The sequence below is a fragment of the Pseudophryne corroboree genome, chromosome 3, assembly GCF_028390025.1.
Source record: "Pseudophryne corroboree isolate aPseCor3 chromosome 3, aPseCor3.hap2, whole genome shotgun sequence".
Lineage (NCBI taxonomy): Eukaryota > Metazoa > Chordata > Amphibia > Anura > Myobatrachidae > Pseudophryne > Pseudophryne corroboree.
In genome coordinates, this window is record NC_086446.1 from 450037249 (window position 1) to 450064415 (window position 27167).

The window sequence follows — 27167 nt, forward strand, 5'->3', positions numbered from 1 at the left end:
ATCTCACAGTTTGGTGGAGAAGTTAGACAGATCACTTGTTTCCTTTCCGTATTAGGTGAATATTTGCCCATGCTTAAGCAGCAAAATGCAAAAACTAAATTTTGTTGTTTTTGGGGGATTGGATCATTTTAATGGGATAAATAGGTGGAGATGGCACACTTTGTGGTATTTCTTGCTTTGCATTACATTCTCCCTGCAAACAGACATGGTTTGCCACCTACTTGCTGGAGCTGGAGACTGGACTGTTATCATTAAGTAGGTTGCATTTTGATTGGACTGTTATCTTTAAGTAGGTTACATTTTGCACTTTTCAGTTTCACTATTGAAGTAAAGAGCATTTCTAGGCGCAGTGTAATGAACACCTTAGAACTCACAGAAGTGTAATAATAAAATAAATGAGCAATATGGTAGGTGTAAAACCTTATGTTAATGGGTGAATGAGGCAATCTACAATGCTAGCATGTTGGACTTTGAAGCAATGTTTCATGCTTCCTCACCATGTGTATTTTCAGGTGCATCCACACAGTTAAGCACAGACCAATATTTCAGGGTTAGTTCCAAGGTCCATGCATTCAGCTTGGGAGACAAATAGGAGCACATAGAGCAAAATGACCTGTCCATAGATTTGTGGTCTGCAATATACTCTTTTTGAGTTTATCAGAAACATGGTATTCTCCTGTGAGCAACCAGTACATGATTTTTTCCAATATATGAAGCAGTTTTGAGTTGACAATGTCATTTTTTTAAATTTAAAAAGAAAATGTCACCTAGTTACTAAACACTAGAGTTCATGAAATGCCATTAGAGCTGCATGGAAACATAAACATCAAGCTAATTTCAATCCATAGAACTTTAACATGCACAGACATGGTGAGGGATTCAACTAATAATTACCCAACTACTGACAAACAGAACAGCCTGGAGACATTTGGTTGTTACTTCTTTTTTAAATATATTATACAGTGAATAACTTATGGGGCTACTTGGTACGGTTGCAGTCAGGAATCTATTATGTATGTAGTGCACACATGCACTTTCAGGCCTGCATCAGAACAGAGGCATGTATAACACAGACGATTTAGGAGCCTATTAGTTCCCCAATAGCCAGTAGTCATTCTACTAATAGGCAAAAACAACTGGGAAATCAGCACTGCTTACAATTGAACGTTAAACCTTTGGTTTATCATCTATCTTTCCCGCTCATCAAAAGCTCAAGTTTTCACATGAGTACCAGTAAGCAGGTACTTCCATTGCAAAGGGTTATGGTTTAGGCATGATTAATGCAACATGGAGTGCAAAAAGTGAACTGGCCTCACTTAATGTAAATGTTGTTTTTGAGACAATTGTACTTCACTATTTTCTCTCAATATGGCAATTAAAATCAAAGTATTACTACTTAGAGCACTGAACATTGAGTTTTAAGGCTCGTAATGAAAATACATTTGGACAAGAGGTACTTTAGAGGATAACTTAGCAAATTATTGAAAAACAGTTATTCATTACAAACATGGTCACAAGGTGGAGATGTGGTAATACAAATCCCTTGACGCGCACTGGAATTGTTAAGGCAATCATTTACCGACTGCTTTCAAACCTCTTTTAGACATCTTGGCCACCCTATTCACTGGAACTCACCCCATGCGACTTTTGGTTGTTTTATTAATTGACCATGTTTATCAAGAAACATGTCATACTGTACATTGCAAGATCTAAAAGACACAATTAGGCAACACATGCTTGCTATTCTACCCAACATGTTATGATTGGAAACTGTTGTTGACCACAATGGAGGACACAATGAGCAGATGTAGCACAATTCAAGTGAGCACAAAAATCCTCATAAGTTTCTGTGGTGACTACGATATTAGAGCTTCCCTCCCAAAAGCTAAAACAATTTTATTTTTATTGTAGTAGCTATTATAAACCTCTCTGGTAATAGCTGTTTGTACATATGCAGGAGCTCTGCCAGGTCTGACCCCAGAAATAAGCAGGCTAAAATGTGGCCAATGCTAAATCTGCCACTAGCAAATAAAGCTATTGATGGTATGCATAAGGTGACATAAAATCATAATGTTTTGGTCATTAATGTGTAAAATTGCTTCAGTAACTAACAGGTTAATAATGTGTCTGTTCTGCAAAACTATTAGTCTGATTCAACAAACAACTACTGTACTAGTACTTTGGAAGTCTGATACCTCTGTTTTTGGGCATAGTAGAGGCAAGCTGCCAATGTCTACTGAAAGGGGAGAGACCTAGCTTTTGGATTATATCCTCAGAAAAGCTCTAAGTCAGACAGAACCCAAGATATTTGACTGGGAAGAGCAATTAAAAGGCTTGGATGGGGACCACTCCTTTGAAGTCGAATATCTCCGGTTCCCCAGGGCCGATTTTTAAAAATATGGTACTCCTGGAAAAAGGGGACCCTCAGCTATGAGCCTAGAGCCCTTATACTCCTGGAGCCCTTGGGAGAGTGCCCATTGAGCACATACAAAAAGAAGGCCCTGGGGCTATTCAATTAGCCCCGTAGCGCAGTAGTCAGAAGCTATTTTTTTTTTTCCGGACTTCAGCAGGTTCCGAATAAAATGCCTGATAATTACCTTTTTTGTTTGGGAAGCTGCTAGCAAAAACACATAGGTATGTGAACCTATCATGGATTCTATGTGCTTTCACCCAAAAATAGAGAGATATTTTGGGCGCAAAAAATGGGATGTTTTTTGCACCCGAAAAAATATTGGGCTAATTGAATTCCCCCCTAAGCAGTAAACTTTACAGTATTGTTTGTCACAAAATGAATTGCTAATAACATAACAGTGTAACTAATCACACTTGCAACTACAGTATTCTCAATGTTGGCACAGTAACCATCAATTGTTTTCTTTAGGTTAACAGCAACAATGATAATGGAGTTATTGTTGGCAACTGGAGTGGGGAATACACTGGTGGTGAAGCGCCCACAAAATGGAATGGAAGTGTTGACATCCTGCGCCAATGGATGCAAAGTGGATCTGTGAAATTTGGGCAATGTTGGGTTTATGCTGGTGTTCTATGTACAGGTTTGTAAGCCAATTAAAGAGTATTTGAGGCAAAAGCTTACAAACACCAGGCCAGATTAACAGTTGGGCGGAGGGAGCTACAGCTCCAGGCCTCCACATAAAATAGGCCCAAACTCGTGACAACATGATGATGACCAACCACCAGTTGGCCACATGGTCGCCTATAAATCATAAGTATCAAAATTGTATTTCTATTTTCCTCACAAAATGATGCAATTTTTCTACTGTTACATATGTAGGGAGATATTGGGACTTATAGTGTCAAGGTGTATACTCCCACAAGGCACTGGCCACGCCACCACATCACTGGTCACACGTCCTCCGCTTCTTATAATAGGCCATTGAACATATTTACAGCATGACCCATGTGGCCCTTAATCCAGCCCTGAGAAACACAATTTTAAAAAGACCATTAAGTCAAAATTATAACAAAATGACTACCTCTCGTTCCAAGATATTTCCATATCCCCCTTACCTACAGCTGCGCAGAACTGCACTGAGATGCCCTATGGGAAATGTTTAAGTTTATAAAGGAGAAAGATGGAACCTGCTTTGTTTGTGTCTGTGTTTAGTGCTCAGATGCCTAGGAATACCTACACGCGTGATCACAAATTTCGATTCAGCTCATGATACAGATGAGAATCTCAATGTGGACCGATATTTTGATGAGGATGGCAATGAAACTCCAGACACAGCTGACAGCGTATGGTAAGAGAAGTTATTATTTTTAGATAATCAAGCAAGCCATTATTTCAGGAATTCTAACAAGGCTATTCTATATATCTAAATGGCTTGGGCACTATCTGAACATGCACCATAAAATAACATTATTTCATGGTATAGTCAGACTTTTGCAAACATTGTAAACATTTAAACAAGTTTAGAGGTGTTTTGGAGGTGAAGTTGTGGGTAGTTTACATAATATCCATGTTCTTCTTCACCAGCCTAGTAGATGGGAGCTGTAAACCTTAACACTACAACTGCTGGAAAGTTTTGTTTATGCTATGAGGTCTAATGGGCCTTTAGTAATAAAAGTATGCCACAGGATAGAACATGTTGATGTCACTTCTGTCACACAATCTAATTCTTGGGCTTTCAAAAAGCTTTTCAGCAGCCCTGTAACAGCAGTCCAAGTGCAAGAGAAGGCAATAAATAACTGCATTGGGTGCAGGGAAGGCTTCCCACAGGTGTGTACTAGACTGAGAAATATTATATTGTGTAACTCTTATCTCCAAATGTGCAAATCAACTTTTAATTTAACCTTGTCAGCATGATGTCATTAAGGCCAAGCTCATAGTTGGCACTGGGACCATGGACAATAGGCCTTGTCATCATCACGTGTTGAGTCGGATATTGTTAAGTACCTATGGCTCAGTATGTTTTTCAGTTGAACTATATTCTGTTACTTAACTGTGTTTGACAGGAATTTCCATGCATGGGTTGAAGCTTGGTTTGCTAGAAAGGACCTTGGTTCCGCTTATGATGGATGGCAAGTTTTGGATGCCACTCCACAGGAAGAAAGTCAAGGTACAATACATATATATTATTCAGTAACATTGAGGGTTTAATTCTCCTTAAGTGGTAAGAAACTACATACCCGTAGTTTGTACACAGTAACATCTCTTCTACAATTTGTAGGCATGCATAGGATATGTGTAAAGAGTTAAAAGAGCAACTTGTAAACACCAATAGGCAAAATAGTTGTCCATAGACTTTAAAAGCAACAGTGCCATCACCAGACTTAGGGGCTGATTCACGTAGATGCATGTCTGCATTTTTTGTCGGTTGCACATATATGTAAAATGCAGTTTCAAAGCATTCCCTGGTGTAATGCTGTGATTCGGAATGTGCAAGGACTGAGACACCCCCTTCAGCATCTGCAGATGCTGTTTCATGGTAAGAGGTTTTAGAGGAACTGTGTCTAGTTGAAATTGGTATAAAGCTAAAACTTGGAGCTTTTATAGAATTTCTACTCATGTAGGGAACACAAGGACTAGAGTAATACTGGAAGCAGTGAAAGGCTCTTGGACCAGAGACTGGACTGGATTGAGGAACTGGAATCCTCCTGAAAGACCCTGGAACATTTTGTGATGAACTCAACTCCAGCACCTGAACGCAGGAGCTTGGAGCTAGAACCCACTACTAGAAACTTTGGAAAATGTGGCACGAGGAGACTCAGAAACACAGAATCCTAAACTGGATTCAGAAACTCATAAATCAGCAGAGACCAGAGGTGAGAAGCTCAGATCTGCACACCTGACATAGGTGTACAGAGCAAGGACAAACTCCTTAATACTCAGGACAGAAAATGGAACCTGAGACTCAACCTCAGCTACCAGAAGTGGAACATAGAAATCAAACACTTGCAACTGATGGTATGCTAGCAAAACTGACCAATGTGATAGAGTAGCAGCTGGATAGGTGCAGAAAGATCCCAGTATGGCACCAATAGTACAGAACACTTGCAGGAGAACCAACAGAGGCATTGAAAAGCTGGATGAAACAAACTGAAGTTCCAGAAATGCTATAGATGGACCTGCTGACTCACCGCAGCGCTTATAGGTAAACAGGCAGAATAACTGAAGCGCTTGTAGGAGACCAAGAGTGCTTGCAGGTGAACAGACAGAATAACTGGAGCACTTATAGGAGAACAGGCGGTGTAGGAGGAACAGAGCCATAGCTGCATGAGCCCAAAGCCTGGGAGACTCCTCTATCTAAGAACTGAGATGATCTTACAATGAGAAAGTGAAAGAGGCAGGTTTAAATAGGGTACTGTCGGAGACCATAGGTTGAGCTGGTCATGTGAGCATTGCTCCTTAGAAGTGGTAGGACTGAGAGATCACATGACAGAATCCAATATGGCCATGCCCATGCAGCTGTTTGTTTACATCTGATAATACAGCGCTCAGGCATGCTGTAGATAGCCTGGGGCTCTACGGTTCACAGGGAGACAGACAGATGTACATGGTAAGTAAAGGCTAAGACTCTGATGTGTGACTCGCTATACCACTTGACGCATTTTGAGATGCAGATTATCCATATCCTTTTATGTGAATGATTCTGCATTTTTGTACACAACCACTATCAAAAACACACCCACGACACTACCATAACACACCAATAAGATGTACCATGTTTGTGCATCCGCTTAGCCACTTCCTTGTTACCGCTCAAGAATGCCTTTTAAAAACATTTCTGAGACATCCTCCTCATTTGCAACTGTTCACATGGACTCTGGATGCTTGTGCATTGCAACTTAAAAGCATGCACATAAGAAAAACATCACTCCACTGTGTCCGACATCGCCTCTGCATCCGACTCAGAATCAGGCCCTTCGTTTTTTCTTCGAAGTTTTACTTTTCCATTTAGTTTTGATTTGTCAAATTTTGTTAAAAACATACACAAAATGTACTATAAGATTTATCATCTTTCATCACCTGTCCTAAATGCAATAGTATAGCATATAGAGATAATGCTAGCAGAAATCACACGTGTTGTACGCTGCCATAGCATGGGTAAAGAAGAGTTCATCGGAAAGGCTTTACTGTAGAGATGCTAGAAACAGAAGTGAACTTTTGATTAACAAAAACTGCATTTGAGAAACTTGAACACATTCAACCATGTGCAAGACTGTTCAACACGGATAGAACCTCTGCAGACTGGTTCAAGATTATTTTCTTGACTGCATTCAGGTATAAATGTCAAAATTCCAAAATTCCAATTGCCTGGCAAGCGATAGACAAGTTATCATTTATTGCACACATTACTGTATAGAAAGGTTGGTGTTGCTAATTTATTATGTTTTATAGTATAGCTTAGAAAATAGAACTTAAGTTCTTCTTGGTTGCTATACTGTAGATTATATCACCTTTCCTCAGTTACCTGCAGAAGAGTTTTAATAAATATTCTCCATGGTTTCTTAACTTTCTTTACATAATTTATAGGGGCAGATGCATACCTGTGTTATTTATATATACTCTGGTGTCTGTGCAATAGGTTCATACCGTCTTGGACCATGCTCAGTGAATGCTGTTAAAGAGGGAGACGTGGACCTGCAGTATGATGTACCTTTTGTGTTCGCTGAACTGAACGCTGACAGAGTAGACTGGTTGGAATATTCTAATGGGTCAATAAGAAAAATCCGTTCAAACACCAACTCAGTAGGAAGATTAACCAGCACCAAGGCGGTTGGTTCTAATGCTCGAGCAGATGTAACCAACAATTATAAATATGCTGAAGGTAAAGAACATTTCATTTTATTTTTCTGTGAAATATTTTACATTAAATACGCAATAAAGAAAAAATTAAGAAAACAAATAGGTCGATTCAATTAAATGCTATGTGAATAGTGCCGGGAAGGAGATCCTGAAGCTATTCAATTCAGCGCACTGTTATGTCGGAGAATGCTCGTGCCTTAAACCGGGTGTTTAGTCATGAGAACCGGCATTCTCCAACTTAAGTGTCCCGCTGCGATGGTGTCTGTGCCAGACTAAGGCACAAAACAGCATCGCAGCACTAGTTTTGTCGGATTTCTGCACGCACCTCAAGAGGGGTACGATACGAAATCCTGCATTGAGACTTAACAGCGCGCTTAACTAAATAGCTCCGGGACCTCCTTTCCCATGCTATTAACAGTGCACTGAGCTGAATCAACGCCAAAGAAAGTAAAATAAAGGCAGCTTCTAAAATCTACAGATTTGTATAAGAAGTTTGAACTTGGAATAGACCATAAATGAAGTAGAACTGAAATAATCCTGTAAACTAATAACATAAAAATGCAGGGGGGCGGCTCTACCATTACGCAGCGGGTCAGGGTGCAGACTGGGGGGCACCACTGAGTCACAGTTGCTCTTAATGCAGGTGGCAGCGATGAAGCTTATAAGACTACCTGAGGAGATGGGTAGTGGGTATTGGTGGTGGTGGTGGAGGGCAGTAGGCTGAAGTTTTGCTTAGGGTTTCAAGAAACCTTGCACCGGGCCTGCAAACGATTTATGTAACTTCAATAAAATGCCCCTTTTATATGGGTGGCACTTGATATGCCGGCTGTCGGGATCCCGGCGCCGGAATCCCGACAGCCGGCATACCACTACAACTATTTTTCCTCTTGGGATGTCCACGACACCCCTGGAGGGAGAATAAATAGTGTGGCGCGAGTAGGGCGCCACCGTGCCCGCAGCGTGGTGAGTGCAGCGAGCCCGCAAGGGGCTCTTTTGCACTCGCCCCACTGCCGGTATACCGGTGGTCAGGATTCCGGCACTTGTATGCTGGGCAATAGGATCCCGAGCACCGGCATAAAGTAGTAGACCCCTTTTATATTTCAGTTGCAGGATGGAAAATCCATTGTACTCTATACAGATGGAGTGCAACTTTTTTTTAGGTGAATGACAGCAGCCATTGGGGGGCGTCGACACTGTGTTTCTCAAGCGTGGTCCAGACAAAACAGGCGTTTCTGGACAATTTTCGGGGTGGCTGCGTGACATCACATGCAGCCACTCCGAGAATAAAAATGGTGCCGGACCACCTTCCAGTACAGCCAGGAATTGACCTCAAATCGATGCGTTCGCTTAAATTGCAAACGCATCGCAGGGTGGTGCCACACACATTTTGGGTGGGCTTGCCCTATGCTGGGCGGCACCTAGCATGTGAGTATATGGACACAGATCTTGCTGCAGGAAGCAAGATCTGCGCCCATATCTAAACCCCCTTTGTGCATAAATTAAGTAAAATCTCAGTGCACATACACTTATGTGCAAGTTTGTGAGATTATGACACTTATGGTAGCTTTCAGATATCAGTGTTAAGGACCTTTTAGGTTTTGGGGCATTTATCACAATTGTAATAAGTAGGCCTCCCTATAATCTCGCAAAGGGGTCAGCACAGCTGGACTTAGCTGCCATTAAGAGATGCTGAGTTTTGGTAAATGGAAAAAATTGATAAATAAGAATTTTGAAGCAAGCTATAACCAAACAGAATTTTTATAGATTTGTTGTATAACATTGTACTCATGTTATTTATTTCTCATGTGTAATATATTTAAAATATTTTCAGGCACCCCCAAGGAAAGGGAGATATTTAGGAAGGCTCAGGGTAAACTACAAGGTTCTTCCTACATGACCTCTGCAAGACGGGCTGTTGCATTTGCAGCCCAGGACACAGAACCAGCACCAAAACCTGATTTTAATGGCACTTTCAAACAAAGCGGTGAGACCCAGGTTGGACAAGATGTCACATTAAATCTCACATTGAAAAACACAAGTGTCAATAACATGACCCTGCAAGTCAAAATGACCGCCACTGCCATTGTATACACCAATGCTTCAGTTAAAGACATCCTAACCAAAGTCCTTTCTGTCACACTGGGTCCAAATGAAGGTATGTTTGCTCATATCACATATATTTTATTACATTGGCGCTAAACCTTTTATCTTGTAACCGAGAAGTGTTCACTGTATGGTTAAACCGTTATTTATATACTACTGTATACTTATTCCACTTAAAATAATATACATAAATTTATATAATAATAAAGTAATATACATAAAATATTGATACATCTTTATCTTATCTTCATCTGATTAAATGTCACACGAAACATGTATTTTGATTAGTAAAGAAAATAAAGCGTTGTTTAAACTATAGTTATAGATTTCCCTTACCATAATATCTTGTCTCCTTTGCTTTCAGTACATAAGGCACAGCACTGCCCATTCTGAGGGACATTATAATGGTGGCCGACAGTCAGTAAAATATAAGGCTCATTTATCAACCAGTGATAAAACTCATTGTGAATGATAAAACTTGTTGCGTATGATAAATGGTGTGCCAGCCAATCAGCTCCTAACTGTTATGTGTCCAGCTCTTGTTATGTGTTTGAAAAAATGACAGTTGTGAGCTAATTGGGTGGAGAACGATTTATCATTCACAATGTGTTTTATCACTTGTTGATAAATGGGTCCCTAAGATTGTACAGCTGATACAAGTCAGACTATATCACCATTTTATCACTTTCACATTTGAATAGATATCTGTCACACTGACTTTCACAGTGGAATACATAATACAAAACATATAAAAAAAAATAAGATTTTACTCACCGGTAAATCTATTTCTCGTAGTCCGTAGTGGATGCTGGGGACTCCCTAAGGACCATGGGGAACAGATGGCTCCGCAAGAGACTGGGCACATCTAAAGAAAGATTTAGGACTATCTGGTGTGCACTGGCTCCTCCCCCTATGACCCTCCTCCAAGCCTCAGTTAGGAACTGTGCCCGGAAGAGCTGACACAATAAGGAAGGATTTTGAATCCCGGGTAAGACTCATACCAGCCACACCAATCACACTATATAACACGTGATAGGAACCCCGGTTAACAGTATGATAACAATTGGAGCCTCTGAAGAGATGGCTCACAACAAAACCCGATTTTTGTAACAATAACTATGTACAAGTATTGCAGACAATCCGCACTTGGGATGGGCGCCCAGCATCCACTACGGACTACGAGAAATAGATTTACCGGTGAGTAAAATCTTATTTTCTCTGACGTCCTAGTGGATGCTGGGGACTCCCTAAGGACCATGGGGATTATACCAAAGCTCCCAAACGGGCGGGAGAGTGCGGATGACTCTGCAGCACCGAATGAGAGAACTCCAGGTCCTCCTCAGCCAGGGAATCAAATTTGTAGAATTTAGCAAACGTGTTTGCCCCTGACCAAGTAGCTGCTCGGCAAAGTTGTAAAGCCGAGACCCCTCGGGCAGCCGCCCAAGATGAGCCCACCTTCCTTGTGGAATGGGCTTTTACAGATTTAGGCTGCGGTAATCCTACCGCAGAATGCGCCAGCTGAATAGTGCTACAAATCCAGCGCGCAATAGACTGCTTAGAAGCAGGAGCACCCAGCTTGTTGGGTGCATACAAGAGAAACAGCGAGTCAGTTTTTCTGACTCCAGCCGTCCTGGAAACATAAATTTTCAGGGCCATGACCACGTCCAGCAACTTGGAATCCTCCAAGTCCCTAGTAGCCGCAGGCACCACAATAGGTTGGTTCAAGTGAAAAGCTGAGACCACCTTCGGGAGAAACTGAGGACGAGTCCTCAATTCTGCCCTATCCATCTTATGACCACTTTCCACGTGAGATATTTTAATTCCACAGTCTTAAGTGGTTCGAACCAATGTGATTTCAGGAATGCCAAAACCACATTGAGATCCCAAGGTGCCACTGGGGGCACAAAAGGAGGCTGAATATGCAGAACTCCTTTGACAAAAATCTGAACTTCAGGCAGTGAAGCCAGTTCTTTCTGGAAGAAAATCGACAGAGTCGAAATCTGGACCTTGATGGACCCCAATTTGAGGCCCAACGTCACCCCTGCTTGCAGGAAGTGTTGGAATCGACCCAGTTGAAATTCCTCCTTCGGGGCCTTCATGGCCTCACACCAAGCAACATATTTCCGCCAAATGCGGTAATAATGTCTTGCGGTGACATCCTTCCTGGCTTTGATCAGGGTAGGGATGACTTCCTCCGGAATACCCTTTTCCTTTAGGATCCGGTGTTCAACCGCCATGCCGTCAAACGCAGCCGCGGTAAGTCTTGGAACAGACAGGGTCCCTGCTGCAGCAGGTCTTGTCTGAGCGGCAGAGGCCAAGGGTCCTCTGCCCGCATCTCTTGAAGTTCCGGGTACCAAGCTCTTCTTGGCCAATCCGGAACCACGAGTATGGTTTTCACTCCTCGCATTCTTATTATTCTCAGTACCCTGGGTATGAGAGGTAGAGGAGGAAACACATAAACCGACTGGTACACCCACGGTGTCACTAGAGCGTCCACAGCGATCGCCTGAAGGTCCCTTGACCTGGCGCAATATCTTTTCAACTTTTTTTTGAGGCGGGACGCCATCATGTCCACCCGTGGTCATTCCCAACGGTTTACCCGCATTTGGAAAACTTCTGGAAGAAGTCCCCATTCTCCCGGGTGTAGGTCGCCCATCGGAGAATCCTTGTGGCTTCTGCCATCGCCATGCTGCTTCTTGTGCCGCCCTGTCTGTTTACATGGGCGACTGCCGTGATGTTGTCTGATTGGATCAGTACCGGCTGGTTCTGAAGCAGGGGCCTTGCTTGGCTTAGGGCATTGTAAATGGCCCTTAGCTCCAGAATAATTATGTGAAGCGAAATCTCCTTGGAAATTTCTCCCCTGTGTGACTGCACTCCAGCCCCGAAGGCTGGCCTCCGTGGTCACCAGGACCCAGTCCTGTATTCCGAATCTGCGGCCCTCTAGTAGATGAGCCCTCTGCAGCCACCACAGCAGCGACACCCTGTTTCGTGCCGACAGGGTTATCCGCTGTTGTATCTGTAGATGGGACCCGGACCATTTGTCCCACAGGTCCCACTGGAACGTCCTTGCGTGGCACCTTCCGAATGGAATTATGCTTCGTACGAAGCTACCATTTTTTTTTTTTCCAGGACTCGTGTGCTTCCACTGGAAGAAACACTCTTTTCTGGTCTGTGTCCAGAATCATTCCCAGGAACAGAAGACGTGTCGTCGGGACCAGCTGTGACTTTGGAATATTGAGAAACCAGTCGTGCTGTTGTAGCACTTCCCGAGAGAGTGCTACCCCCACTACCAACTGTTCTTTGGACCTCGCCTTTATCAGGAGATCATCCAAGTACGGGATAATAAAAACTTCCTTCTTGCGAAGGAGTATCATCATTTCGGCCATTACCTTGGTAAAGACCTTCGGTGCCGTGGACAACTCCAACGGCAGCGTCTGGAACTGATAGTGACAGTCCTGTACCACACATCTGAGGTACTCCTGGTGAGGAGGGTAAATGGGGACATGCAGGTACGCATCCTTGATGTCCAGGGAGACCCTGTAATCCCCCTCGTCCAGGCTCGTAATAACCGCCCTGAGCGATTCCATCTCGAACTTGAATCTTCTGATATAAAAGTTCAAGTATTTTAATTTTAAGATGGGTCTCACCGAACCGTTCTGTTTCGGTACCACAACCATTGTGGAATAGTAACCCCTTCCTTGCTGAAGGAGGGGCACCTTGACAATCACTTGTTGTGATTATAGTGTTGAATAGCCACCAACACCGCCTCCCTGGCAGAGGGAGGTGCCGGTAAGGCAGATTTTAGGAAACGGCGGGGGGAAGAACGTCTCGAACTCCAGCCTGTACCCCTGAGATACTACTTGAAGGACCCAGGGATCCATGTGAGAGAGCACACTGGGCGCTGAAATTTCTGAGACGGGCCCCCACCGTACCCGGGTCCGCCTGAGCAGCCCCAGCGTTATGCTGTGGACTTACCGGACGCAGGGAGGACTTCTGCTCTTGGGAACTAGCTGTGTGCTGCAGCTTTTTCCTCTACCTTTGCCTCTCGGCAGAAAGGATGAGCCTCTAGCCCTCTTGCTTTTCTGGGGCCGAAAGGACTGTACTTGATGATACGGTGCTTTCTTTTGTTGTGGGGTAGCCTGTGGCAAAAAAGTCGATTTCCCAGCAGTAGCTGTGGAAATGAGGTCTGAAAGACCATCCCCAAACAGTTTTACCCCCTTATAGGGCAAAACTTCCATGTGCCGATTCGAGTCGGCATCGCCTGACCATTGCCGAGTCCATAACCCCCGTCTGGCGGCAATGGACCTAGCGCTTATATTTGATGCCAGCCGGCAAATATCCCTCTGTGCATCACGCATGTATAAGACCACGTCTTTTATATGCTCTATTGTCAGCAAAATATTGTCCCTATCCATAGTAATTTTCCGACAGGGAATCTGACCACGCAGCGGGAGCACTGCACATCCATGCCGAAGCAATGGCTGGTCGCAATATAATGCCCGAGTGTGTGACTATATCTTTTAGGGTAACCCCCTGCTTTTTATCAGCAGGTTCCTTCAGGGCGGCCGTATCCGGAGACGTTAGTGCCACCTTTTCTGATAAGCGTGTAAGCGCTGTATCTACCCTATGGGGTGTTTCCCAACGTGACCTATCCTCTGGCGGGAAAGGGTACGCTGCCAATTACCGTTTAGAAATTATCAATTTCTTACCGGGGGAAGACCACGCTTCCTCACACACCTCATTTAATTTCTCAGATGCAGGAAAAACTACTGGTAGTTTTCTCTCACCAAACATAATACCCTTTTATGTGGTACCTGGGGTATTATCATAAATGTGTAATACATTTTTCATTGCCTCAATCATGTAACGGGTGGACCTATTTGGAGGGTACACTAGTCTCATCGTCGTCGACACTGGAGTCGGTATCCGTGTCGACATCTGTTTCTGCCATCTGAGGTAGCGGGCGTTTTTAGAGCCCCCCATGACATTTGAGACGCTGGAACAGGCACAAGCTGAGTAGCCGGCTGTTCTGTGTCGTCGACCTTTTGTGTAAGGAGTTGACACTTTCACGTAATCCTTCCATAAGTCCAACCACACCGGTGTCGATCCCGCAGGGGGTGACATCACATTTACAGGCATTCGCTCCGCCTCCACATCATTATCCTCCTCATACATGTCGACACAGCCGTACCGACACACAGCACACACACAGGGAATGCTCTGACAGAGGACAGGACCCCACAAAGCCCTTTGGGGAGACAGAGGGAGAGTATGCCAGCACACACCAGGGCGCTATATATCACAGGGATATCACATATAAGAGTGTTTTCCCTTATAGCTGCCTATATATATTGTATACTGCGCCTAAATTGTGCCCCCCCTCTCTTTTTATGTATTGACTGCAGGGGAGAGCCAGGGAGCTTCCCTCCAACGGAGCTGTGAGGGAAAAATGGCGCAAGTGTGCTGAAGGAGATAGCTCCGCTCCTTTTTCGCTGACTGTCTCCCGCATTTTTATGGATTCTGGCAGGGGTTAAAAAGCACCTATATAGCCTCTGGGGCTATATATGGTGCCAGTTTGCCAGCCAAGGTGTCAGTATTGCTGCTCAGGGCGCCCCCCCCAGCGCCCTGCACCCATCAGTGACCGAAGTGTGTGGTGTGCATGAGGAGCAATGGCGCACAGCTGCAGTGCTGTGCGCTACCTTGGAGAAGACCGAAGTCTTCAGCCGCCGATTTTCCGGACCACCTTCTTGCTTCTGGCTCTGTAAGGGGGACGGCGGCGCGGCTCCGGGAACGGACGACGAGGTCGGGTCCTGTGTTCGATCCCTCTGGAGCTAATGGTGTCCAGTAGCCTAAGAAGCCCAAGCTACCACCACTTAGGTAGGTTCGCTTCTTCTCCCCTTAGTCCCTCGATGCAGTGAGCCTGTTGCCAGCAGGTCTCACTGAAAATAAAAAACCTAACAAACACTTTCTTCCTAGGAGCTCAGGAGAGCCCCTAGTGTGCATCCAGCTCAGCCGGGCACAGAAATCTAACTGAGGCTTGGAGGAGGGTCATAGGGGGAGGAGCCAGTGCACACCAGATAGTCCTAAATCTTTCTTTAGATGTGCCCAGTCTCCTGCGGAGCCGTCTGTTCCCCATGGTCCTTAGGGAGTCCCCAGCATCCACTAGGACGTCAGAGAAATGTACATATAAACTTTGTGTTCACTTGTATTGATCATTCCATGATGGATTCTGAAGAGCAGTTGTTGTCAAGGGCGTTCAAGTTTCACCAACAGGCCATGTTCTCATGATTTCTGATGGATTAGTTAACTCACCTGTGCATTACTAAAGAAATCATGAAACCTTTTTTCTGTGGGAACTTGAAGACTGGGCTTGAGAACCACTGATCTAGACCACAGGTAAAGCATTTGGGAGCTGATGTATCAAGCAGTGAAAACAGTGAAGTGGACCAGTGGAGTAGTTGCCCATAGCAACCAATCAGCTTCTACCTATTATTTTATAGAGTGTACTTTATAAATGCTATCACAACGTTAATTGGTTGCTATGGGTGACTTCTCCAGTGGTCCACTTCTCCACTCTTTTCACTGCTTGATACATCTGCCCCTTAGTATTGCCTATGTGACAGGGGCTGGTTGGGCAGGGGGTCAGGGTGCCATCTGCCCAAGGGGCCAGTGCAATTTAAGTGTTCAGGGCCGTCTGACTGTGAAGGTAGGCAGAGGCTGCTCCTGCTTACCCTGGCCGCTGCTCAGCTAGAGACAGATACTGTATCCAGTAGAACAGGTGTGAGGTTTTTGGTAAACTTGCACCTAATTGAATATATATATATATACAGTACATAGGTACTGGCCGTTATTTCATTAGCTATTTAAACCACACCCACATTACACAAACCACACACCCCACATTATTGTCATGCCCATTTTTGCATTGCATTCCCTGTAAAAAGCTGGGGAACTTGCTTGAGTCTGCCCCCCAAGGCTGAAAGTTGCCAGCCAGCCCCTGCAATGCAGCAATCTGTTATTGTTCTAGTGCCAGGCAAACGAGTGAGGATCATTAGGTCAACCAGAATAAGGTCACCTATCACTAGGTCGACCCCATATGGTCAACATGCACATGGTCAACAGAGTCAATTGGTCAACATGAAAAAGGTAGACACTTAAAAAGGTTGATAGGTACAAAAGGTCGACAGAGTGAAAAAGTCGATCTGAAAAATAGTCAACACTTTTTTGTTTTTTTGGGACATTTTGTCTGTTGAACCATGTAAGAGACAAATTAGTGGAAACATGTACCCTTGCGGGATCGCTGCACTTGCCCCGCTTCACTCGCCATGCTTCGGGCAAGGTCACTATCCCAAATTGTAGTCCACATGGATAGTAAATCATGAATACGTTGTAAAAATTATTAAAAAAATGATTTAAAAAAAAACCTGTCAACATATTGTGTGCCGACCATATGAACCTGGCGAAGTTTTGAACCTGGATATGTATCTGTGGGGAAATGGTTCAGCACTGGATTTTAAAAACAGTACATTCTTGTTAGAGGTTCTGTTGTAACCAACAATGGCTATATGTCATTGGTCCCTACTTGGGGGATCAGTACTAAATGCCGCCGGGCGGAATCCCGGCGGTCGAAATACCGACGCTGGAATCCCGACCACACAATCCCGACAGGGGTGGCGAGCGGAACGCAGCCCCTTGCGGGCTCACTTCGCTCGCCACGCTGCGGGCACGGTGACTCGCTATGCTCGGCAAACTATTATATTCTCCCTCTATGGGTGTCGTGGACACCCACGGAGGGAGAATATGTCGGGATTGTGGTGGTCGGGATTCCGGCGTCGGTATTTCGACCGCCGGCATCTTGACCGCATCTCCTACTTGGATATCAATAATGTCTTATGTTGGTGCTGCTCTCAGAATTAGTAATATTAAATTGCAAAAGAGAGGGAAAGAAAGACTCTTGGCTGGGGCACACTTTAAATTGTACAATATTGCTAAAAAAAATAAGCTTTTATTAATAATTAATAAAAATACTACACAAAGAAAAAACAACAAAAACTCCTTTTCTCTATTAAAATTGCAAATAAGCAAGTAAACACATAATATGGAACCAATTGAGGGCCTGCAGGCATTCAGATCTGATTGCAGCAGCAAATTTGTCAGCTAATGGGCAAAGCCATGTGCACTGCAGTGAAGGGGGGGGGGGGGGGGGTCAGGGCAGATATATGATATGCAGAGAGTTAGATTTGGGAGGGATGTGTTCAAACTGAAATCTAATTTGAAGTGTAAATATAAAGCAGCCAGTATTTACCCTGCACAGGAACAATACATCCCACCCAAATCTAACTCTCTCTGCAAATGTTATATCTGCCCCCCTGCAGTGCACATGGTTTTGCCCATTAGCTAACAAATTTGTTGCTGCGATCAGATCTGAATTACCCCCTAAGTGCTGAGCACAGAATCTGTACTCGAGATTGGAAATATGTATGACAATAATTAATATCAGACCTCAAAAAGGCTCAGTGGGATCATCCGTTCTGAATCCCCATCCTTGTTACATTAGTGTGAGTGAATAAGCGTTTGGTGAAAATATTATAATCATAGGGTAACACATCAATGTTGATACTGATATCTCTTTATTGGGATATGCTAACAGGTGCCACTCTCTTGGGATGTACTTGGAACTGTAATGGAAAAAATTAGCCCAACCTAAGTGAAAGTTTACTTATGAAATAGGTTGTAAACCTGTCATGTGAGGATATGTTAGATCAGGCATTCCCAACCACAGTCCTCAAGGCACACTAACAGTGCAGGTTTTAGTGATATCCAGGCTTCAGCACAGGTGACTTAATTAGTAGCTCAGTTATTTTGATTTAACCATCTGTGCTGCAACCTGGATATCACTAAAACCTGCACTGTTGGTGTGCCTTGAGAACCGTGGTTGGGAATGCCTGTATTAGACAGATCAGATCAAAGGAAATCATCCTGGCAGATACCGGCGTAACCACTAACTCGAATAGAGTATCTCTTGTGATACTGTATAACTATATCAAGAGGAAGGAAAAGAGTGGCCCAGGTTGAAGGTTGCTCCACCACTTTGCTGTTTGTGATTAATATAAGTACCTACTGCACCTGATATTCCTAGGTGGTCTTCCATCTAAGTACTGATCAGGCCTGTCACTGCTTTGCTTCCAAGATCAGATGAGATTGGGCATAGCTAGTGAACTATGGCAGTACTTTCAATTTCCCACAAATGCAAAAGTATGGTTTTCAACAAACGTGCCAAAGGATATGTGTACTTTTGCTTTCCAATTTTCAAAATGGCCAAGTTCTCTGTTACATTTGAATTGGAGAGATTAATAATACACAATACCAAGAGCATACACGATACCAAGAGAGTAGACCTGTGGGCCAAGCTGTGCACTGCCTGGCGTCACTTCACCGATCAAGTGGCTTGTTCTCAGTGAACAAGCCACGTGATCTGTGAAATGTCCGTCTGGTACAGTGACGCCGTGAAGTGCACAGCCTGGCTCACAGGTCTACTCTCTTGGTATAGTGTACGCCCATTTGGGACTCACACTATGTTTACATTAAGAAACTTGGAACATGTATAATGCATTTTAACTGCTGTATTGATAGAAGTTACTCTAATACGGGCATGTCAAACTCAAAATCCAAACCGGGACAAATAATCAAGGTCTAAGATTGTGCGGGCCGCAAGTAAAATAAAAGTCTTATATGGAATTTTGAAAGCCCCCTGTGGGTGTTTGCATCACTGACCACAGTATATTAAGACACATGCAGGGTCGGACTGGCCCACAGGGTAACAGAGGAAACCACCGGTAGGCCCCACTGCCTGTGGGCCCTCCTCCTCCTCTAGGGATTAGGTTCCAGGACTATGGGCCCAGCCCATGCACTCTCTAACGGTTAGCCGGGCCTCTGTGGTAGTTGGCCACACCCTTAAGCCCCTACCATTGCATTTCCCCGGTGGGCCCTTCTTGCCCCAGACTGACACTGGACACATGAGCATGCTATTGTTGCTTTGTACTTCCCTGTGATGGAGAGCATCTGGGCATGCTGCATTTTTAAGGGATAGAGTGGCAGCACAAATCTCATATATATATATATATATACTGCTCAAAGAAATAAAGGGAACACTTAAACAACACAATGTAACTCCAAGTCAATCACACTTCTGTGAAATCAAACTGTCCACTTAGGAAGCAACACTGATTGACAATCAATTTCACATGCTGTTGTGCAAATGGAATAGACAACAGGTGGAAATTATAGGCAATTAGCAAGACACCCCCAATAAAGGAGTTGTTATGCAGGTGGTGACCACAGACCACTTCTCAGCTCCTATGCTTTCTGGCTGATGTTTTGGTCACTTTTGAAAGCTGGTGGTGCTTTCACTCTACTGGTAGCATGAGACAGAGTCTACAACCCACACAAGTGGCTCAGGTAGTGCAGCTCATCCAGGATGGCACATCAATGCGAGCTGTGGCAAGAAGGTTTGCTGTGTCTGTCAGCGTAGTGTCCAGAGCATGGAGGCGCTACCAGGAGACAGGCCAGTACATCAGGAGACGTGGAGGAGGCCGTATGAGGGCAACAACCCAGCAGCAGGACCTCTACCTCCGCCTTTGTGCAAGAAGGAACAGGAGGAGCACTGCCAGAGCCCTGCAAAATGACCTCCAACAAGCCACAAATGTGCATGTGTCTACTCAAACGATCAGAAACAGACTTCATGACGGTGGTATGAGGGCCCGTCGTCCACAGGTGGGGGTTGTGCTTACAGCAAACACCGTGCAGGATGTTTCACATTTGCCAGAGAACACCAAGATTGGCAAATTCGCCACTGGCGCCCTGTGCTCTTCACAGATGAAAGCAGGTTCTCACTGAGCACATGTGACAGACGTTACAGAGTCTGGAGACGCCAAGGAGAACGTTCTGTTGCCTGCAACATCCTCCAGCATGACTGGTTTGGCAGTGGGTCAGTAATGGTGTGGGGTGGCATTTCTTTGGGGGTGCTCGCCAGAGGTAGCCTGACTGCCATTAGGTACCGAGATGAGATCCTCAGACCCCTTGTGAGACCATATGCTGGTGCGGTTGGCCCTGGGTTCCTCCTAATACAAGACAATGCTAGACCTCATGTGGCTGGAGTGTGTCAGCAGTTCCTGCAAGACGAAGGCATTGATGCTATGGACTGCCCGTTCCTCAGACCTGAATCCAATTGAGCACATCTGGGACATCATGTCTCGCTCCATCCACCAACGTCACCATGCTCCCAGCAGCCCTGGAAAAGGAGGAGGGGCCGCCGCACAAGACCATGGTGCTCGGCGGTGGAGCTTCATAGTAATGGCCGCTAACAGCGGCTGTAATCATTACAGCAGCTATTAGCGGGCATTACTATGAAGCTATGCCACCGAGCACCATGGTCTTGCTCGGCAACACCTCCGGGCGAATGACATACCAGCGGCCAGATTCTTAGCGGTATGCCGCACTGGGGCGTACCTCCACACCTGCAGGACTGGGTCGCATTATATGTACAGTGCCTTGTCAAAGTATTCACCCCCCCTTTGCATTTTTCATGTTTTGTTGCCTCGCAACCTGGAATTAAAATGGATTGTTTGAAGGTTTGCATCATTTAATTCACAGAACATGGCTACAACTTTGAAGATGTTTTTTTTTTTTATTGTGAAGCAAACAACAAATAGGACAAAATAACAGAAAACTTCAGCGTGCATAACTATTCACTTCCCTAAAGTTAGTACTTTGTAGAGCCACCATTTGTGGCAACTACAGCTGCAAGTCGCTTTGGCTAAGTCTCTATGAGCTTGCCACATCTTGCCACTGGGATTTTTCCCCATTTCCTCAAGGCAAAACTGCTCCAGCTCCTTCATGTTGGATGGTTTCCGCTTGTGAACAGCAATCTTCAAGTCTGACCACAGATTCTCAATTGGATTGAGATTTGGGCTTTGACTAGGCCATTCCAACACATTTAAATGTTTCCCCTTAAACCACTCAGTGTTGCTTTAGCGGTATGCTTCGGGTCATTGACCTGCTGGAAGGTGAACCTCCGTCCCAATCTCAAATCACAGGGAGACTGAAACAGGTTTTGCTCAAGAATATCCCTGTATTTAGCACCATCGAGCTTTCCCTCGACTTGAAACAGTTTCCCAGTCCTTGCTGCTGAAAAACATCTCCACAGCATGATGCTGCCACCACCATGTTATACTGTGGGGATGGTGTTCTTGGGGTGATGGGATGTGTTGGGTTTGCGGCAGACATAGCGTTTTCCTTGGTGGCCGAAAAGTTCAATTTTAGTCTCATCTGACCAGAGCACCTTCCTCCATACATTTGGGGAGTTGTCCACATGCCTTTTGGCAAACTCAAAACGTGCCTTCTTATTTTTAACATTAAGTAATGGCTTTTTTCTGGCCAACCTTCCATATAGCCCAGCTCTATGCAGTGTACGGCTTATTGTGGTCACGTGCGCAGATACTCCAGTCTCTGCTGTGGAACTCTGCAGCTCCTTCAGGGTTACCTTTGGTCTCTGTGCTGCCTCTCTGATTAATGCCCTCCTTGCCCAGTCTGTGAGTTTTCGTGGCCGGCCCTCTCTTGGCAGGTTTATTGTTGTACCATTTTCTTTCCGTTTGAGGATGATGGATTTGATGGTGCTCCGGGGGATCATCAAAGATTTGGATATTTTTTTATAACCCATCCCTGACTTGTACTTCTCAACAACTTTGTACCTGACTTCTTTGGAGAGCTCCTTGGTCTTCATGGTGTGATGCCTCTTGCTTAATGGTGTTGCAGCCTCTGGGGCCTTTCAGAAAAGGTGTGTTTATACTGACAGATCATGTGACACTTAGAGTGCACACAGGTGGACTTCATTTCACTAATTATGTGACTTCTGAAGGTAATTGGTTACACCAGAACTTTTGAGAGGCTTCATAGCAAAGGGGGTGAATACATATGCACATGCCAATTTTCACATTTTTATTTTTTTAGATACATTTTTCTCATTTCACCAACTTAGACTATTTTGTGCAGATCCATCACATAAAATTCAGATAAAAAAAATAATTAAATTACAGGTTGTAATGTAACAAAATAGGTAAAAATCCAAGGGGGTGAATACTTTAGCAAGGCACTGTACATTTGGGACGCTGTTGGGCCACGAAAAAAATGAGCGTTTGGGCCGCATGATGCCCGCGGTCTGCATGTGTGACATGCCTACTTTAATACTTTCCTTACCACCATATGTGTATTTCAATTGGTCCACTTACATAGTAGGGTTTAGATGCATATCACATATGGTTGAGAAACAAAATGTACTACATATTAATTCTTGGAAATCTCAAACCCTTTCCTGTATTTGTATTGTACTTATTCTCGTGGTGTTGTATTCTCCAATATAAATTGAAAACCACATTTTTTTCTCTTTTCTCTCAGTGAGTTATTGTGCCCTAGCTCTCTCATCAACTGACCGCTGTATTTCATCATATATATGACAGTGGACAGCAGAAGTGACAGCTCATAGCCTACTACTTATCTATATACTACTGTTTGTTTTATCTCCTACATTTCTGTCCTCTCTCCTGTTATTAATCTCTGCAATGCAAATGTTATAGAGAACCTGGGCATTTTGAAAATTGGAAAGCAAAAGTACACATATCCTTTAGCACATTTGTTGAAAACAATATTTCTCATATGTCCTAGAGGATGCTGGGGACTCCAAAAGGACCATGGGGGTATAGATGGGATCCGCAGGAGACATGGGCACACTATAAGACTTTGAATGGGTATGAACTGGCTCCTCCCTCTATGCCCCTCCTCCAGACCTCAGTTAGATTCTGTGCCCAGAGAGCCTGGACACACACTAGGGGAGCTCTCCTGAGTTTCTCTGAAAAGACTTTATGTTAGGTTTATTATTTTCAGGGAGACCTGCTGGCTACAGGCTCCCTGCTTCGTGGGAGTGAGGGGAGAGAAGCAGACCTACTTCATCTGAGTTCAAGGGCTCTGCTTCTTAGACTACTGGACACCATTTAGCTCCAGAGGGTTCAATCATTTGGTGCGCCTAGCTGCTTTTTCCCAGAGCCGTGCCATCAACCCCCTCACAGAGCCAGAAGAAAGTAGCCGGGTGAGTAAAGGAAGAACAGAAGACTTCAGTGACGGCAGAAGACTTCAGAGTCTGAGGTACCGCGCAGCGGTCGCTCTGCGCGCCATTGCTCCCACACACAAGCAGCACTACAAGGGTGCAGGGCGCAGGGGGGGTGCCCTGGGCAGCAATATACCTCATGTTTAGACAAAAGATATACTGGCGCTACGTGTTTCTCCAATAGTAATGAGTAACTGTGGATGAATTTCTTTAAAAAGACATGCAATTTATTGACTAAACATCTACTTTTTTCATGAGACTAGGAGCTAAAAGGGTTTTTAAAGACTTATTTTTTCTATAGACTATTTGTGGAACCTGAGGTAGTGTTTCCACCAAAATACGATCCTGTTTCAAAATTTCAAAATTTCTATTTATTATATTACAAATCTGTCCAGCACAACTATTAAATTTACATATAAAGGAGGAACTTTTATCCTTCTTATCAACATGCTCATCTTTTTTAGAACGGTATTGTAAAAGAGTGTTTCTATCTAAATCAGAAACCTCCATAAGAGCCTTTTGTAAAATATTTTCTGGATACCCACACTCCCTAAAAGAGGTAAGTAAGGTGTCTGCCTGTTCAGTGAAGGTGACAAAACTAGAACAATTTCTCCTGAGGCGGATAAGTTGTCCCTTGGGGATATTTTGCTTCCAAGGCTTAAAGTGTGAACTTGTAAAGTGTAGATAAGAATTAGTATTTGTCTCCTTAGTAAATGTAGACGTAACTATTTTATTATTAATGATCTCTAAATTAACTTCTAAAAAATTAATTTTGGTGGTATGAAAAGTGGAGGTGAAAGTGAGATTATAGTTATTACAAGACAGTGACTGAATAAACTGTGTAGCAGAGTGAAGGTCCCCATCCCAAATGATAAAAAGATCATCAATGTAACGGCCATAGAGGACCAGATTCGACGCCCAGCCGCTGCCCCACGCATGGGTTTGTTCAAACTCCCCCATGTAGAGGTTAGCATAGCTGGGCGCGAACCTGGTCCCCATGGCCAAACCCATAACTTGTAAATAAAAAACACAGAGAAACATGAAATAAGTATGTGATAAAATAAAATAAATTGAAGCAGTGAGAAAAGATTTTTGTTCCTCACTGAGGTCATTATCAATATCCAATCTCCTTTTAATCACTTTTAATTCCATTCTCAGCTCCATTTATGCCCTAACTTAATGTTTTAATTGAATTAAATTTTTATTTTTATTTTGCCAGTTGTATGTGATGTTAAGTCAATAAATTGCATGTCTTTTTAAAGAAATTCATCCACAGTTACTCATTACTATTGGAGAAACACGTAGCGCCAGTATATCTTTCGTTTCACATTGTTTCCTTGGGACTGACAATCCCTCACTGGCAGCTGTGACAGCGCGTCTGGGCCTTGCTTTTTCACTTGGTTTTACCTCATGTTTAGAGCCTGGCAAAGTGGTATACAGTGCACAGGCACTGTATACAGACCCCCGCCAGTGTAATACTGTAAATAACTAGCGGGACTGAAGCGCGCCTATAAGGGGGCATGGCTTAGCCCTCACAACTCCAGCGCCATTTTCTCCTCAGAGATGCTGGCCCCGCCAAAACTCTGTTGCACAGCTCACTGTGTAAACCGGGGGGGGCACAGTTGTTTAGTGTAAATATAAAGCACTATATATATGTATATATATAATGAGCGTGTGGTAGATGTGTTGGTAAATGTTTGATGTGTTTTCTCTGTCAGATACTGGGATCTACCCATTAGAGTCAGTGTAATGTCTGTGGGTGTTTAATACACGTGTGTCAGCATGTATGAGTGCTCTACCACAAACAGCTATGGGAATCCCTCTGTCGGCACCGCCGACTCCTGATGGTACTTGATTCGTGAGATTAAGTGTCAGCATGTCAGTAGTTGTAAGCTTTTCCAAAAGAAAAAACTATATGGGAGACACAGACATATATGGGTATCCCTGTCGGCACCAACTAATATGACTGGGTATAAATTATTATGATAATGTGAGGCAATTGGAAAAAGGCTATACCTGTATATATTTGTATATATGTATATGTATGGTACGGTTGCATTGATCTGTAGCTCGAGCACAGACGTGGTAACATTAAAATTATGTATATATTTCCCTCAGACCCCTCGGGGTCGCAAAATATTTTATTTTGCCCAGTTACTACTCCCTGTTGTCGACACGACTACTATGTCTTATGTCGACCATAATGTTTCCTGATTAGATCCACAACATCGGCATTCAGTACATGTTCATACACATTAAGAACGCATTAATATCACTAGGGACCCTGCTGTTCCTGACAAATATATATATATATATATATATATATATATACACAAACACTGTATGTTTTTAAACTTGAAACTGCAGTATACAGCAGTGAGCACTTTAGGTGGCTGTGTCACGTTGGCACTGGGCTTCTCAATTGAATGTTGTTTACAGCTCCGTTACCAGGGTGCGTTGCCATGGACGAACCGCCGGGCTCCTGACGCGTCACTTCCGCTGAGACGCGGGTGACGTCAGTCCGGAGGTCCGGCGGCTGCGGCCAGCGACATCAGCATGCGGTGATGTTCTGATTGGGGGTGAGTTGTATTTATTTGCACTATTTGTCATTTTGCACTAATCCTGACGAAGGGGGAGACCCCGAAACGTTGATCTGCACTAATACAAAGTTTGCTGCTATTTTGAAGACTCCGAGTGCCGCCTCGTTTTTTCGTGTTTGTATCTAAGGTGGACGTAATCCACGGAGGAGGGCACCTGAGCAAGACAGTCTCGCGTCAGGGACATATCCAAGTGCCGGAGTTTAACTTTCTGTATATATATATATATATATATATATACACATATATATGTGTTATGGATATATGGATATACGTGTGTATATGTGTATTTAAATGTGTATATTTATACAAAAAAATTTGTAATGAATGCTGAAGTAAACTTTTCCTTCTCATGTGCTGGTCGCTCTGTTCGATAACTCTAGGTCAGCCGTGACAAGATGGTTTCAAATCATCACGAGGATTCCGAGTGTTTATTCTTTTCCCGCCATGGATAGAATAAAGTGGGCCCTGTCACAAAGGATCGTTTACAGGAAGCTAAGTGATATTTTAATTATATGCTTTGATTATACTTGCATTGCATGCGCAGGGGGGAGTGATTGTATTCAGGAATGGTCAGTTACTTGGAGGAGAGATGTGTTACTCCTTGAGTTGGGTCATCTCTAGAACATTGCAACATACTACCATGCGACTACAAGGGATGGGACTCTTGGGTGCGCGGGCCACTTCCATGGCGGACTCGGCTAGGAGGGCGTTGTGGATTCACCAAAGAGATGCAAATGCTGAATCCGAAAAGAAGTGGAGTCTCTTCCCCATGAAGGAAAGCCTGTTTGGTGATGGCCTTGTTAATATGCTCTCGGCAGGTGACACGGGTATGTTTACCTTTATTGCCCTATGTTACCTCGAAATGGTTGGTGACGCATTGTTGTAGGATGCAGTCATTTCGACCGAATGGATAAGGATTCCCTTTTCTTTGCAGGTAAAGGAAGGTAAAAAAGGTAAGAGGTCAGCTGCCTTTTCAGGTTCACAGGTGAAGAAATCATCCATTCTTTCTGCCACGTCCATAGTGGGATGTTGGGTC

General features: G+C 44.0%; 1 protein-coding gene and 1 pseudogene across 1 annotated transcript in view; one reads left to right on the top strand and one right to left on the bottom strand.

Moving 5' to 3' along the window:
• The window catches only part of LOC135055936 (protein-glutamine gamma-glutamyltransferase E-like), a 52793-nt gene that overhangs the window by 16596 nt on the left and 9030 nt on the right, over positions 1–27167 (top strand). The window contains exons 5-9 of the mRNA XM_063960538.1: positions 2882–3053; positions 3626–3761; positions 4477–4580; positions 7050–7292; positions 9102–9425. Coding sequence (XP_063816608.1) covers positions 2882–3053; positions 3626–3761; positions 4477–4580; positions 7050–7292; positions 9102–9425 — 979 coding nt within the window. The remainder of the gene's footprint in view (positions 1–2881; positions 3054–3625; positions 3762–4476; positions 4581–7049; positions 7293–9101; positions 9426–27167) is intronic.
• LOC134898040 (5S ribosomal RNA) lies at positions 18488–18606 on the bottom strand (annotated as a pseudogene).